We start from the raw sequence: 16829 nt of genomic DNA, 5'->3' as shown, positions 1-16829 counted from the left end.
AACGAATATTCACATTTGAATAGAGTAACACCCTTAGTAAAATCACTAAATTTAGAAAGCCTTCAGGACAGAAGACTCAAAATTAAAGTAGCAACTATACATAAAACACTGAACCATAATCTTCAAATACAAAAACAAAATTTAATAAAATACTCTGAAAGACACAAAGATAAAGGCACATTCCTCGTCCCATATGCTAGGACAAATTCTTCCCTAGTGCTATTAGAGCATGGAATGGGTTGCCTGAGCTAGCCAGGAAAACCAGTGACTTGGCAGAATTTAAGTCATTGGTTAATATGCATGACTAAATGCATGGCGCGTAGGACGTAATCATCTTCTTTTTTGAAGTAACGTCTTTATTATATAAGATAAGATAAGAAGCAGGGGAATAGTCAATAGTTCTACTTTAGAAGTCAAAGTCTAGTCTGCAAACTATCATAATGATAATCATAACTATGAGTATGACGACTAGACTCTAGACTCTATCTTTGAGTATCTTATGATTCTTATCTTATAGATAGATAGGTCCATGATAAGGCTGATAACAGATAAGTATAATATTAATAGTCTAGATTACTCTAGACCTACATAGATCTAGATTATCTAATCAATGTGATCTTATGTTCTTATCTTATATAATACAGACATTACTTCAAAAAAGAAGATAATTATGTCCTACGTGTCATGCATCTAGTCATACATGGTCTCTTATGTTAACAAAAGAATCATATGTTGTTGTTTTTTATGATTGGTGTTTCTTATTCTCTCATTTCATTTTCTTTTATTTAAGCACTACAATAACATGCTCTACAACACTGGAGCTATCTGCAACTAACTAATGTATACTATGGCAAGAACTTCTCAATGTCTATTTTAACTGACTTGCTGGTCTACAAGCTACGTTACAGAATGGCAAACTCTGATGATGATATCAGCTTAAGCAAAAATGAGGATGGTAATATTTCAGCCTCATATGATCCTAAAAAGGGATATTTCAATAAAGATTCCAACAGAGAGGACAGTCCTGGAACTTCCCCTGGGAGCCAGTCAGAGAATGTCAGCATATCTGATTTGCAAAATGCAACGGATAGCAGCGTTTTGATTCACGCAGAGAATCAAGATCTTGGTGAACCATCTTTGACGTCAACACCAATAGCAAGGCTAAATTCACAGACCTCATATACAGTCATGTCTGACAGAGCACCTCTTTTGAGATCTGCTGCTTTAGATGCATGTTTAGCAGATGACATGTCAGAGCTGTCATGTGGCTGTAGTGATCCTATTAGCAGTAATGGCTCACCAACTCATGGATCTATGAATAATATACTAGTATCATCACAGTCACAAAACAGAGATGCTCTTATGATGCCAGGTGCAATTAGAGTTCCCATAATTGGTCATGAGACTATGGAGGCTCGATCTAAATTTACAGTAAGCCTTTAACATTAACAAATCTATTTTTTGTTTAACTTTTTGTTTTGTTTTCAATCCCTAATGGAGGGAATTGAAAAGTAATTGATATCTGACTGATTAGCCAGAACACTGTTCCCAGCCCTTCAAAGTCAAAATGGGCTAGTTTTATAGATATACCAACTATAACAAAATATTCATGACAAAGAGCTTTGTAATAGTCCTAAGAGTTGAGTCAAAGAACTTGAAACTTTAAGTCCTTGGATGCACCCCTCCATTGACCTGTCTGAATTACTGTTCTGTCTGGGAGGGATCCAAGTAAGATGTAGTTTGTTGTCTATTATTTACGGCTTGTATCTCATGATGCACAGGTTTGAGCACACCAAAGAAAAACCCCAAATTTTTTCATTGCACAAAAATCAGTCATGCAGGTGTCCCCTTTAAAATGGCCACTTGAGGAACGGTACCGTATTTGGATATTGATTTTTTTCTAAATGTTTAATTAACCTTGTTCTATTCACAGGTGTTCAAAATTCATGTTATGATGGAGGAAGATGATCTTGGTTGGTTTATATTTAGAAGATATTCTGATTTTTGTCACCTTAATGATCAGGTAAATAGCATCAGTAATACAATGTAAGTTTAATGAATGTTGATACTAATCAGGTAAATAGCATCAGTAATACAATGTAAGTTTAATTAATGTTGATACTAATCAGGTAAATAGCATCAGTAATACAACGTAAGTTTAATGAATGTTGATACTAATCAGGTAAATAGCATCAGTAATACAACGTAAGTTTAATGAATGTTGATACTAATCAGGTAAATAGCATCAGTAATACAACGTAAGTTTAATGAATGTTGATACTATATCTAAAGAATAATTTAGATAATTTAAAAAAAAACGAAGATGAAACTGTTAGGCACTAAAAAAAAAAAAAATGTTGTAAATAAATATACTTTGCAGTAAGATTCAGCATTAAGCTGAGTTTATGAAGAAATCTATTTTATGAAACATATTTCAGAGTTGCTATGTTGTTACTTATTATTGTCTATTAGGATTTTTTTTTCTGTTATGACTAATTAACATTGTATTACTTTTTACAGCTTGCAGTCCTATTTCCAAACTTTAGACTCTCTTTGCCCCCTAAAAGATGGTTTAGAAGTAATTTTGATATAGAATTCCTAGAAGAACGTCAGTTGGGCTTGCAAGCGTTTCTCAACAATATAACAGGACACAGAGATATATGCAACAGGTGACCTGATTTTTTTTTTCTGCTTAGCTTATGGTTCAAGAAGTTGTGGGTCAGAAATGGCATATATAATGACTTACCATGCTTGGGTGTTCTGTTTGCATTCTGGGCAAGGGTAGATTTTGGTATGTAGTATATATGCTATGGTACATTTCCTTTTTTGTGTGTCTTGACAATTCTGCAGTGTGCATGAATCTCTAGTATATTTTCTGTCTCCAAAGTAGCACAATCAGTTCTGAACTCTCTAAAAAGAGTTTTATATAATTTTCTAAAAGCTAACTGCCTTTTCCTTGCTTTTGTGGATCATAATTGTGGTCTTTTAGGAATACTGGACTTCTATTCTGGTAACATTTCTTGGCCAATAAATACGAAAATAGCCAGGAAGCTCAATCATTTTTAACTCAAGTCTACAAAAATTGTCAATGTTATTTCAAAATATTTAGAAAAATATACCAGACTAGGAAGTCTCATATAGCTGTTATATAAAGCTACTATTCTGATTCAGTCACAGTGTATGAAAAGGTGTGTATATATATGTGAAAAAAATTAAATTGATAATTCAGAATAAAAAACACAAAATTTGTAAACATTTTTAAAAATTAAAAAGTCTTTTGATCACCTAATTGTCAATACATCAGTTTCAATATCACAGACAAGTTTTCCTAGAAACATGTTTACTTAGCAAGGTGCCTATTTTGACTTTAATTGTAATTCAGGCCTATTATGGAATTGATAATAGTCAATAGAGAGTAATTATAAATTATCCTTATTTTTTTTTTCAGGAAATCATTGAAACAGGTCATTAAAGCTGTTATATTTCATATAATTAAATATGTTTTTAAATTTGATTCCTACGTAGTCTTTTCACTTTTTACTCTATAGTCAACCTGTTAGAGACTTTTTCTGCTTTGATGATCCACCTGGTGCGCATGACAGTTTAGAAGAGAGCCGGGTAAGGAACACTTCTGCATGACTAATCCATCTTGTAGTGGTCAACTATTTATAATTTTATTCATTGAAGAGTTCTGCCATTTAAAAGAGGATGTTTTCAATCTAATTTTTTTTTTTAGTTACTTTTTTTTTCTTCTATAGAATTCACACTAGTTAAGTCTGCTAAGGCTAGTTCCTTCAAAAACTACATTTTCAATATTTTCTTTTCTTCTTTAAGGTCTTAGCAAAAAAGTTTTAAACAATGACATTGTAAAATAAAAACTTGTTCCTTTTCTCTTAGTTTTCTGTGCACACTTATTTTGTTTTAATCCTTAATTTGAATGCCAGGCTCAGTGTGAGAGTATGGAGGAACTAGTTTATAGACTGCGCAAAGAGCTGACTGAGAAAGTGACAGAGATAAGTCTTCTGAAAGAAGAAAATGAACTATTTAAAAATCAAGTACAGCTATTGTCTACTAGACTTAGGTCTGTATGAAGTTCTTTTTGTTTTTCAGTTACAAAGCAGGAAGTCTTATTTAATGATAATAGATTAATAATTCTTTAATTTGGGAGTTACTTACTCAAGCAGATGGTTTCAAATCATTTATAATGCAGAAATTTTCAATAGTAATTATGAAATTTTTAGAAAAGATAGGGCTGATAATCATGTAGGAGTTCTTTTAGCAATAAAAAACACTCTTATAGCAGAAGAAATTACCTTACCTAACTCAAAAAATATAGAATCAACATTTTGTAAAATTAATACCACCTCAACATCTCTAATAATAGGCAGCATTTACAGACCACCAAATTCTAGTTTAGAATACATGCAGGAACTATGTAATCAGATTACTACACTTAAAGAGACAAATAAAAATGCAGTTTTTTGGATTATGGGTGATTTCAACCTACCTGATATAAATTGGAAAACACTATCCATAGATAAACACCAAAACCTTAGGACATAAATGAGATTTTCATAGAAACTTTACACAACCTAAGTTTAGATCATTAAAAAGCCAACTAGATTAAACAACACATTAGATCTCTTCTTAACCAACAGACCTGGATTAGTAGTTGATTATGATATTATCCCTGGTCTATCATGGCAAACCAGTAAAACAGTATAAAATGCAAAATACTTATGTGTTATAATAAATGAAAAACTGTCATGGAATCCACATATTGATGAAACTATAAAAAAAAATCAAACAAAGCATTAGGATTTATTAATAGAAATTTCTATAAATCAAATAAGAACATAAAACTAAAATGTTACTTAACCTTGGTTAGGCCAATAATAGAATATGCATCCTCCGTTTGGGACCCCTCAACTCAAGAAAACATTAAGAAACTGGAACATACACAAAATAGAGCAGTGAGAATCATAACAAACGAATATTCACATTTGACTAGAGTAACACCTTTAGTAAAATCACTAAATTTAGAAAGCCTTCAGGACAGAAGACTCAAAAGTAAAGTAGCAATTATACATAAAACACTGAACCGTAATCTTCAAATACAAAAACAAAATTTAATAAAATACTCTGAAAGACACAAAGATAAAGGCACATTCCTCGTCCCATATGCTAGGACAAATTCTTCCCTAGTGCTATTAGAGCATGGAATGGGTTGCCTGAGCTAGCCAGGAAAACCAGTGACTTGGCAGAATTTAAGTCATTGGTTAATATGCATGACTAAATGCATGGCGCGTAGGACGTAATCATCTTCTTTTTTTAAGTAACGACTGTATTATATAAGATAAGATAAGATTTTATCTTTAAAATTCACTGTAAATTCAGCCCTTGAGAGCTAGAAGTCACAAGTTGTCTTAAAAGGAATAGATTGCTGTCTAAAAATGTTTGATTTCTCAAAACTACCATTTTGCTTCTAAGTAAAAACTTTTTTTTTTTTAAACCATATAATTATATATATATACATATATATATATATATATATATATATATATATATATATATATATATATATATATATATATATATATATATATATATATATATATTAGTATATTGTTTTTAGATGCTGAGCATTTGATTAAAATATTAAAAGACCATTAAAAATTTTGTAGCACCTTTTTTTTTTGTTTTAATTTTTATTTTAGTGAATTGAATAATATTATGAGCAAAGAAAAATCAGCAGACAAGCGCAGAAGCTTAACAGGTAGTGGTTTACAGAGTCTGGACTCAGTATTTGGCTCAGGAGACATTATGAAATCACTCAAGCAGGAAGAAAAAATGTAAGCTTTTGTTCTCTATAAATGACTTACTTACTTACTTAATCCTGTGTACTCCCAGGGGAGCATAGGTCTGCAACCACACCTCTCCACTGAACTCAGTTCTGAGCAGCTCTCTTCATCTGCTCCTATGTCATTCCATACCTCAGCTTCACTGATGACTGACCTCTTCCAGGTTTGCTTGGGTCTGCCCACTTTCCTCTTTCCTTGTGGATGCTAGTCAAGTGCCTGCCTTGCAACATTGGTAGCTGGTTTTCACAGGGTGTGTCCTATCCAGCTCCATTTTCATTTTGTGATGTCTTGGGCTATGGGCTTTTTTCTAGTTCTCTCCCACAAATCGATAGTATTTATCTATTCTGGCCACCTATATTCCTAATATCCAGCGTAGGCATCTGTTACCAAAAGTCTGGAGCTTTTCCATATTTGTTTTAGTGACTCTCCAAGTTTTTGAACCGTATAGAAGGACAGACTTAACGTTTGACAGTTCTTTAGAAATATTCTTTAACAAAATATTGTTTTGTGCTATGTAGAAGTAATTGTGAGTACTCTTTCCTTTTTACTTTAGATTTATGTGATGCCGTCTATTGTCCTTGATAAATAAACATTCCCCAATAAGATTTTGTGCACAATTTTCATCAGGAGTCTTTGATTAAGATAACAAAATTTAACCTTGAACAGATAATCTTGTTGAAATTGAATAGTTTAACCACCATCATAATTAACCCTGGCTTTGCTTTCATATTTTTATTAAACAGGTAATTACTATGTTGCAGCGTTTTTAGCGCTCCTAAAATCTCCTAAAAATCTCAAATTCTCCTAAAATTTTGAAAATACTCTTCAAATTTTTATAAATTATAACACAACTATTTTTTTATATAGATCTAGTTTTGCTTATTTCTTGCTAAAAATTAAAATTTGAAAAGCAGGGTGACTATATAGGCATTGCAATTGCTTGATTAGATAGCTGTGTTAGTTAAATTGAGCTGACCAGTGTACCTCGCCTTTCACCTTTTAATGCTCTTGAGCCAGCATTTCACCTGTAATTGTTAACATCAGGCAGTGAATAAATGTCTGTTTACTTTCTCATTGTTTCAACTGATGAATGTTTCTAGATCTAGTTTTTAACCTATGCTTTAACATTTTTGCTTAGGACAGCTCCACATAAGACTAGCCTAACATGTATGTAAGCCTACACCCCTCCTTCACCCAAGTGGAGTCGAAGTTCCCTTATTTGAACTAATTTAGCAGTGATAATAAACTGCATACCATGTTGTTTGTTTAGAAATTAGGTCTACTGATTTTAATGACTTAGATTAAGGCTATGTACAGTAAGGTATTTTCTTGATTTAGTCAAATCAAGTGTCTAGATTGACTACATTTAGATAGAGGCCTACATTAGATCTAACAAAAACAAAGTTCATGAAAATTGAGTGAATTTTAGTGAGATTTAAATTCTACATCTGGTAAGATCTGTTAATTTCTAGAATTACTAGGTCTACACCACATATTTAGTTAAGGTAGTTCACACATAGCTGTGAAGTCTTTGATTTTTAGTGAGACCTAGATCAGGTAATTCTGGTTAGATCTAGATCTAGTAATCTAGAATTCTATATCTACACTAGATCTACTCCTAGACAAGATAGTTCGCACATAACCGTGGTTGGCGTGGTTGGCATAAAAAGTCCACGTCTACTAAATCTAGTGTCTAGATCTCATGAAGATTGAATGAATTGATTTAATTTCATTGACTAGATCTAGCTAGTCTTGTGTCTAAATTGTCTAGATCAGTAATCACTGAGTAGATGTACGCTACTTTTTAATGAAAATAATAAGCACACAACCCTAAAAAGTGCATGTGAAAAAAAATTGCCCTTTAAAAAAAATATGTTCAAAGGTCTAGGCTGTACTTTTTTTTTCATTATTCAATACACAAATGTTTGTGTCATTATCACCTTCATCCCCCCCCCCCTCCCCAAATGAAGTCTTGCAGTCTACCCCACTCCATGCATTAATGATTAGTGTTGACATTGTGTGTATATGTGTATGTTAGTATGTAGAATTATTCCCCTTGGCAAGAGAGTTCATAATGTATTGTTGTGTGTAAAGTGTTTTATTAAAGAGTCTCATAAATCTGGCATTATAGCCTTGGCATTATTTATTATTATCAAGTGTACATTTAGGCCAGTGTTTTCCAAACTTTTTCCTTAAAGGAACACTTCGCACATTCTGAGTATTTAGCAGAACAATTTGTTTTTTTAGAGAGATTAATACCATTAATTCACGCTGTGGCCTACTGGTAAATTATTACAGTAGTTCGTGGAATGCCTATTCAGGCCTTGCAGAACACTAGCGTTTTGTGAACACAGTTTGGGAAACACTAATTTAAACTAATGATTAGGACTTTCAATAGTTTGCACCTCCAAAAATTTATAATTATAGATCAATATTATAGATCGACAATATTTTTTAGTTTGTTCAGTCTATTGGACATTTCATTTTGTCAAAAAATGCATACACACACACATATTTATTTATCTACATATATATTTATCTTTATCAAACACACACATCCTTCTAAAACAATCTCAAATATCCTAAAATTATCTAATGAAAAAGTCCTACTAACCCTAATGTTGGCTCTCAGGATTGTCAGCTTAGACTTTCTGGATATTATTTAATGTAAAATAACATAGGTTTAAATGAAATATTTCTGTTTGAATTTTGAGCTAATTGAAATTGATTAAAATATTAAAGTTTTAGCAAGTTTAGTGCCACTCTAGTGCAGTGTTTCCCAAACCCTTTTTTTTGGGATGAATCACTTCGTATTTTCTGAGTATTTAGCAGAACACTTTGCATATTTCTTTAGAGAGATTATACAATAGTTAGTGGAATACCTATTTAGTCCTTGCTGAACACTAGGGTTCCACGGAACACGGTTTGGGAAACACTGCTTGTTACTTCCATTCTTAAAAATTCAAATTATTTTCTTCTTTGTAATGATTTTCTAGAAATTATAATGGCATTTTCAAATAAACTTTTTCAGAATTGAGGCAGTCCCAGAACAGCAACCAGCTAGTTAAGCATTATCTACATGTATAAGCATCACATGATGTCTTTACAAGCTTGCAATGCTTACACATTTTACATGGGTAATTCAATTGTTTTAATGTTGACTTTGTGTTTACACTTGACACATGTGCCTTGATAAATCCTTTCATGCATCTTGGGTTTTACAGTACATGTACAAAATGTACAAGATCTTATGATAATGTATCAGTCAACATTTCATATGTTGAAATATTAAGTTTTTAACTCAAAAAGAAGTTTTTAATTGATTCTTTATTTTTAGATCTTGCTTAAAAGACATTTTTCACTATACATTTTTTTTTACTGTCCATTGTTTAACCCTTTAGCTCCTTTTGCAGTCAGGGAACGTTTTCTCGTTTTAGTCCTTAACCTGCGTAAAACTTTTCTAAGATCCACATTTCAATGTTTGCTTCAAACTGTTAAAATAATATATTTCTTCTAGTCTTGTTGTGAGCGTGATTAGAAATCATTTCAGAGATTTCTTCTTCTATTTTTAGTAAAATCTGGAAGATTTTTTATTGCTTATAGAATTTTTCAAATGAACCATAGCCCCCAGTGTATAAGCCCTCACTTGGGAAAATGAAGCTTATTTATATTCTAAAGGTATTAAAAGTATATATTTTTTTAACTAGACATATCATTGTATTTTTAAAAGTTGTTTGTTTATTTTTTAGTGTGAGATCTTATATTTTATTATCTTTTCATAATGTTTATTTTTTAGGATTTTTATTATTCAGAATTATCCCTCTTCGCTTACCAATTGGGAAGGATTTTCTCAAACCAGAACTAGGAGCTATTGGGTTAAAGAAAAAAAAATTGTTCACTTCTTCTTTAAACTAACTTGTATAACAAGCAAGTGGAATCTGTTTCTTTCAATGATATTTGAATTTATTTTTATAATTATTAATTGGTTGTTGATTTTTTTTTTTTAAACTGTAGCTTTTATGGTTTTCATTTATTCTTTTCATATTTTATTTGTATGCTGTATTATCTGCTTAGTTGTTGTCATTGGTTAAAGGTCCTTGTTTATAACTTTAGCTTGAAAATATTTTTACTTTTACTTTTAGAAAATCTGGTATTGTTTTTTTTGTTGTTTTTTTCTGTCTGTTCATTACATTTAGAGATGTCACATTGAAAATATGACTTGACCTTCACCTTTGTTGTGCTGAAAATAGCTGCAATGGGACAGTTACTCTTCTTAATGTGAACCCTTTGGTGTTAGTCATGAAGTATGCTGATATTGTAATACTTAATATTATCTATTTAAAAGCCATTTTTACAACATGATTATTAAGGCAGTCTTCATTATTTAGTAGCTAAATAGTTTCTAAATTATCAGAAACTCCCAAAAGATTGACACATAATCCTTATTTAATAATTTTTGTCTCATGTTGGTTCAGGTTACTTTAATGTCACTGGTTAATATGATTTACATGTGAACTTGTTTGTATAATGTAGTAGGTGTCATTAACCTGTTTCTGGCTGCCTTTGAATTTGTATAATTCAAACTCCCTTTGTCATCTTTTTTTTTCTGCAATGAATCAATCAGTTTTAAGTATTATATTTTACATTTGTTTAAATATCAAGCATCTGTAAGGAAAAAAAATCTCATTAATTTTAATAATGGATCTAGGACATTGAATAATCTAATCATGCATTACATAGCATTGTTCAATCAACAAAAGTAATTAACATTACAAACAACTTTGTCTTTCACCATGGCTTTCATTCCTTTATATTATTTGGTTGTGCTACAGAAGTAAAGTAAAGTTGTACAAAGTTTGATGCAGTCACACTTTGTAATATTTTTCTTGACAATCCTGCCTTTCAGTAAAACTATTGTGTACAATCATTACATTTTATACAGTGGTTGCTTTTTATACTTTTTTTTTTCAGCATTAATGTCATTTTGAAATCCAGAAAATAACTTGGCCCTGCTGTTTTTTTTTTTCAGCAATTTTTAAAAAATCTATTTAAATTTTTGTGTCACTTTTACTGTACTTTTTTGTCTTTTAGCTTCTAGCTTTGCATATTGGAGGCTTGAAGTAAATGTTTGTCTTTGAAAACATTCTTGCTTTGAAAACAAACTTGTTATATTATATTTTGGTTGGGCACTGCAAACATGACATTTGTTTTTTGTCTGTATTTCTACATGGTATGAAATGTTTTGGTTTGGCTCTGCTACAAGGTACATATTTTTTTTTTTAACACTGCTACATAGCATATGATGCTTTTGTTCATGACTGCTACATGGTAGACAATGTCTTGTTCAGCACTGCTACATGGTATATGATGTCTAGTTCAGCACTTCTACATGATGTTTTGTTCAGCTAAATGGTATATAATGTTTTGTTCAGCACTGCTAACTAGATGAAACTTTATAGTTGTATCATAATTTCCTAATTCTTTATATTGATAATTGCTCAATAAGCTTGTATTCTATACAATTTTTCTTTGACATATTTGTATGAACCATGTATTCTCAGATATGGATAACCTCTGTTCACTTTTGTATCTATAGATTAGTTTCAAAATGTTTTCAATGTTAAAAACATTAAAGACAATTCAGTTTTGTTTTTGTAAATTTTGTTTTCTATAAATATGGCTTTTTTTTTGTTCCAAAGCAAGGGATATAGTTTCCTTGGTCCTATGAAAGGTTTGACTAGATTTATGAATTGATCTTTTTTGTAAACAGATGAATTAATAATTTGGATGCATTTTAATCTCAAATATGAAAGTTATTGGACTTGCATTCATAGTGAACACTTTGGCCTGTTGTATTCTGTTAATGGAAAGCTTTTCAAACAATACTATCATTCCTATAATTGAATTCCTGTAATGTTGAGGTACACGTATGACCTTTGCTCATACATTGAAAAACTGACACTTAGGTTTCCAGTTTCATTTTTATAACCAGACTGTCAAAGACTGTTACTGCTTTCATTCACCAAAAGTTAAATCTTGACATTCAGACAACCAGTTTCTATCTTCAATTAGGTCTCAAAAATGTTTTGTATTTCTTTTAAAAGAATTACATGCACTTGTAAAAAAGAAAATTATTTAGTATAATTCTTCTAGCACATTTTAATATTGCTTGTGACATTTTCTTATCAGGTGTTTCACTTGTAAAAATTTAATTTTTAAACCATGCATGTTGACTGACACATTTTCTTGAATCTGACTTTTTTTAGATCTAATATACTGTATGAGAAATATCTGATTATCCTAAGTTTTATTTTTTGTGTCCGTCCCCAGCACTGATACAAACATGTATTTTTTTTTTTTACTTTAATAAACAAGATCTGTACAAATGGTACAATATCTGTAGAAATGAGTCTGAAGCAATAGTAGTGTTGTCTTATAATTCTGAATGTTTGATCTCTAATTACAGTCAGAATAACAATCATTTCAAATAAGATATTTGGTAACCATTTTGATTTTATAATTGAATTTAGATCATATATTATATGCGTAGTGGCGTAGCATCCATGGCACGAAGGGGTTCAATGAACCCGGGCCCACGACCATTAGGGGCCCACAGCCCATAGAGTAGCAACATTGACGCATTAGGTTTTCATTGCACTTGATCATGACCAATTAGGGCCCACATGAGCCAAAGTGAAAAAAAAATGCACTTTAGTAAAAGTAGACTAGCATCATTTCACTATTTTTTTCGTGGCTGCCATGGTTTTAAGACTCTATTAGATGTACGGAATAATAGCTGATTCAAAGGTAATGACATTATTACTTACTTGCATTGGAATGTCTTTTGATAAATGTCCCGATACATACAGGCTTTTAGAATTTTGTCACACACTAAATTGGTTTTATGGGGGAAGGGGCCCACCAAAATATTCGTGAACCCGGGCCCACGCGTACCTTTCTACGCCACTGCACTGCATATGCAGCATCTTTTTTCTTAGCTCTAAGGACCTGAAATTGAATATCTCTAGTATTGTTCACTTATGAATGAATTATTGTAACCCAAATGGTGATTAGACATGATTGTTTTGATACAGTAGCATCAATGAATGAGACTTGCAGTCCTTAGAGTGACCATTGGGAATGTGGAAAGAGAAAATAGTGACTTTAAGATAATGAAGTGAATGATTTCCTCAGTGGGCTGCATGGAAGAAGTGCAGTTTGAAATGAATGTTAAGCATTAAGAAGGGCTCAATCTCAGCTCTAATGATGTTTTGTTTTTTTAAATCTTTATTTGTGATATAAGAAAATGTATTATTTTGGTACCTAAAAATATATAATGTTGGTTGAACTAGTCTTTTATTTTATTTTGTAATATTATCTGGCAATATTTTTATATCTTAATCATTCTTTTTTTTTTCAGTATTATTTCTCTCTAAGTTTATGTAACTACATGCAACTTGGAAACATTGTATCTACTTTTGTATACAATGATCTTTCTTTTTTTTTATTTGGCCTGTCATGTTGCATGTTCAATTTTTAATTATGAAAACTAAACTAGCTACAATATGTGAAGAAGTGTAGAACCTGAACTGTACAACTTTTTTATCCTGTGCACATTGATGCTAAGACTATCATTAGACATGTGATTGTTTTAACCAACCAAATTGATGAAAAACACTTTTCTGTTTTTACTTACTGACAAACAAGATTTTGTTGTGTTGGATTTATACATGTAAGTGATTTCACAATGATTTTTATTTTGTGAAACAGTTACAACTTTGAGTAAGATTAGACAAGTAAACAAGTTGTTGTTTATTCGAATGGAAACAATTTTGGTTTAAATAACTTATTAGTTAAATATTTTCAATTTTAAATAGCTTCTGTTACATAATGGACTTAATGGACTATGGAATAATCATAAGATGACAATTTAAAAAGAAATAAACCAGTTACAAAAATATGTTTCCTTTTGGTAGGTTTTAATCTCCCATTTACATGGATTCCTACAATTCTAAAGGAATTGTTCATGTGTGTTCTAGTTTTATTTCTGTGTCATGAAATATTACATTTTTTATTTGGCTTAAATAAAATTGGCTTTATTTGAAATAGCAAATAGATCTAGGTTCTAGAATTTAGATCTATTACAAACATGATATTATGTATCTATCGGGATCTTGATCTAATCTAATGGTTTTAGTTGTATTTTATGTTTTGTTCATCAATCAGATGTTTCATCAATAAACATGATTGTATTTAGAAAGAGTAGAAATAAACGGATGAAATATAAATCCATTTATTTGCTTATAAGTTATTTGTAGTCTTAATGTAAAACAGAATTATATTCCCAAGGCTAGTTTTTCATTACATGAGATTTTTTAGTGCTGCAGTAATGTTAGTTGACCGTGCCAGATTAAACATAAAAACTCTAATGATAAAATTCATTTGAACTGGAGACTTAATACTTCCAGAGGCTGGGCAATGAAAAAAAAAAAAAGAAATTCAATAGGGATAAATTTCAAGAGAGATAACATTACACAAAAACTTGGTCACGAAACTTTCAATGTTTCAAATTTTCGATATTGTATTCGTTTGTAATTGTATAATCCGATATACTATAGATACTGTTTTATTTTTATCAAAGTCTTAGCTTGACGAATACAAGAGTTATACGTCTGCAAATTCTCAGCAAATTTTTTTTTTTCATTTCAACAATTTTATTTCCTTTGAGGATTTAGATCTAATCAGTCTTTTTTTAAAGCAATTATTACTAGCGTAAGTATTTTTTATTTTTAAATTAGTTTCTGAAATCGAGTATGAAGTATAATTTGATATGAGGCGACATTGACCATATAAGGAAGTGGTCAAAGGATACGTTCTCATGTAGATATATGTCACTGGGGCGTAGTGTAGTAAGCTGCAAGATACAGTCACTTAGTAACCAACGTGGGCTGTTAGTGATAGGTCGTGGCTGTAGGTGGCACCAAATCCATCAACCTATTAGCCTCTTTGTCGTGGCACTAAGTCCATCAACCTATTAGCCTCTTTGTCGTGGCACTAAGTTCATCGACTCATTGGCCAATTTGTCGTGGCACTAAGTCCATCAACCTATTAGCCTCTTTGTCGTGGCACTAAGTCCATCAACCTATTAGCCTATTTGTCGTGGCACTAAGTTCATCGACTCATTGGCCAATTTGTCGTGGCACTAAGTCCATCAACCTATTAGCCTCTTTGTCGTGGCACTAAGTCCATCAACCTATTAGTCTCTTTGTCGTGGCACTAAGTCCATCGACTCATTGGCCAATTTGTCGTGGCACTAAGTCCATCAACCTATTAGCCTCTTTGTCGTGGCACTAAGTCCATCAACCTATTAGCCTATTTGTCGTGGCACTAAATCCACGGAGAAAGTTTATTCAAGTACCTACCAGTAAGACGAACAAGAATAATAAATCCTGACAATACAATATTTAAACACGTTCTTTCATTCTTTAAAAAATCCTAAATTCTGCTGTTCAGATCATTATCAACAAACAAAGACCAGTTGGACACATTGTCGCGAAAAAACATTCTTAAGGAAGCCATAGAAGAAAAAATTAGAAGACTCAAATCAAAAAAAAAAAAAGCCTTGAAATTTATTACAAACGAATTTTCACATTTGATAAGATTAACAACCGTAGCTAAATCACTAAATTTAAATAGTAAAAAAGCAATAGGCCTACTACATAAGACACTGAATTACAGATACAAAAAAACACAGACTTAAGAAAATACTCAAAAAGACACAAAGATAAAGGCACATGTCTTATTCCGTATGCTAGGACTAATTCGTATAAGTCTTGGTTTTACCCTAGAGCTATTAGAGCATGGAATGGGTTGCCTTAATCAGCCAGGAAAACCAACGACCCAGCAGAGATGAAATCTTTAATACACACGTACAACGGGATGGACACGTGGATACGCGTAGGATGTCATTCTCTTCGTTTTGTTAGTAACTTAGTCAACGTATGAGGACGATAGGACAGTGCTATTCTTTACAAATCGATAAAAGTCTCTCGGCTTTAGTATTTGTCTTTAAGAAAAAAAAGGTACAGTCAAGTAAAGTTTCCAATATTTTTATATATTTAATTGACAGTTATGTTTGTGTGAAAGTTTGTTTGCAAAATTTCACTCCTTTACTTTCCTACAATCTGGGGAGTCTCGATACATTGAAATGTAAAGGTTGATGAATTCATTTATTTATAGCTTCTAATATTTTCTTAAAACAGTGTTTTAATTTTAAAAATGTATATATTGATTGTAATAAATAATATACATTTTACTCGCGCGCGCGCGCGCGCGCGCGCACACACACACACACACACACACACACACACACACACACACACACACACACACACACACACACACACACACACACACACACACACACACACACACACACACACACACACACACACACACACACACACACACACACACACACACACACACACACACACACACATATACACACACATACACACATACATACATACATACATACATATATATATATATATGCACACACACACACATATGTAATTTTAACCAATGAAAAAGAAAGAAAGAAGCTCAGTTATTTCACTGTTGTTGTTGTTTCAATTCTTTCCCTTAAATTATACAAAAAAATATACATTAAATTATCGCATTAAAATGTCAGCATTAATATGACATTGGAAGCAGTCCTAATGACAGAGGACAAAGTGGAACTTAATTATCGTCATTTTGAAACGTATTGATTGTGTGTTGAGGAACCAAGTCTTGCCCAATGCCCTCATCCACGCTATCTCTCATGGAAGTAGCAGGCACGATCCGTTGGCAGTCTTCTTACATTTAAGTGGCAGTACAATATACAATTATGGAGGAATCCCTTGAGGGAAACGGATTCGCCTATCAAGGAGGGGCGCAAAAATGTCTTGACCTCTGAATAAA

General features: G+C 31.8%; 1 protein-coding gene across 1 annotated transcript; it reads left to right on the top strand.

Annotated features, from left to right (window-relative positions):
• Nucleotides 1–766: 766 nt before the first annotated feature.
• LOC106066010 (sorting nexin-16-like) lies at nt 767–16276 on the top strand. Its single transcript, XM_056020947.1, has 7 exons — nt 767–1431; nt 1934–2023; nt 2521–2669; nt 3549–3618; nt 3945–4081; nt 5718–5852; nt 8893–16276. Exons 1-7 carry the CDS (start codon nt 865–867, stop codon nt 8927–8929), a joined length of 1185 nt encoding a protein of 394 aa, XP_055876922.1. The 5' UTR covers nt 767–864; the 3' UTR covers nt 8930–16276.
• The last annotated feature ends 553 nt before the right edge of the window (nt 16277–16829 follow it).

Source organism: Biomphalaria glabrata, chromosome 2 (assembly GCF_947242115.1).
Source record: "Biomphalaria glabrata chromosome 2, xgBioGlab47.1, whole genome shotgun sequence".
Taxonomy (NCBI): domain Eukaryota; kingdom Metazoa; phylum Mollusca; class Gastropoda; family Planorbidae; genus Biomphalaria; species Biomphalaria glabrata.
The sequence above is the reverse complement of the archived record's forward strand: the minus strand, read 5'-3'. Positions and strand labels throughout refer to the sequence as shown.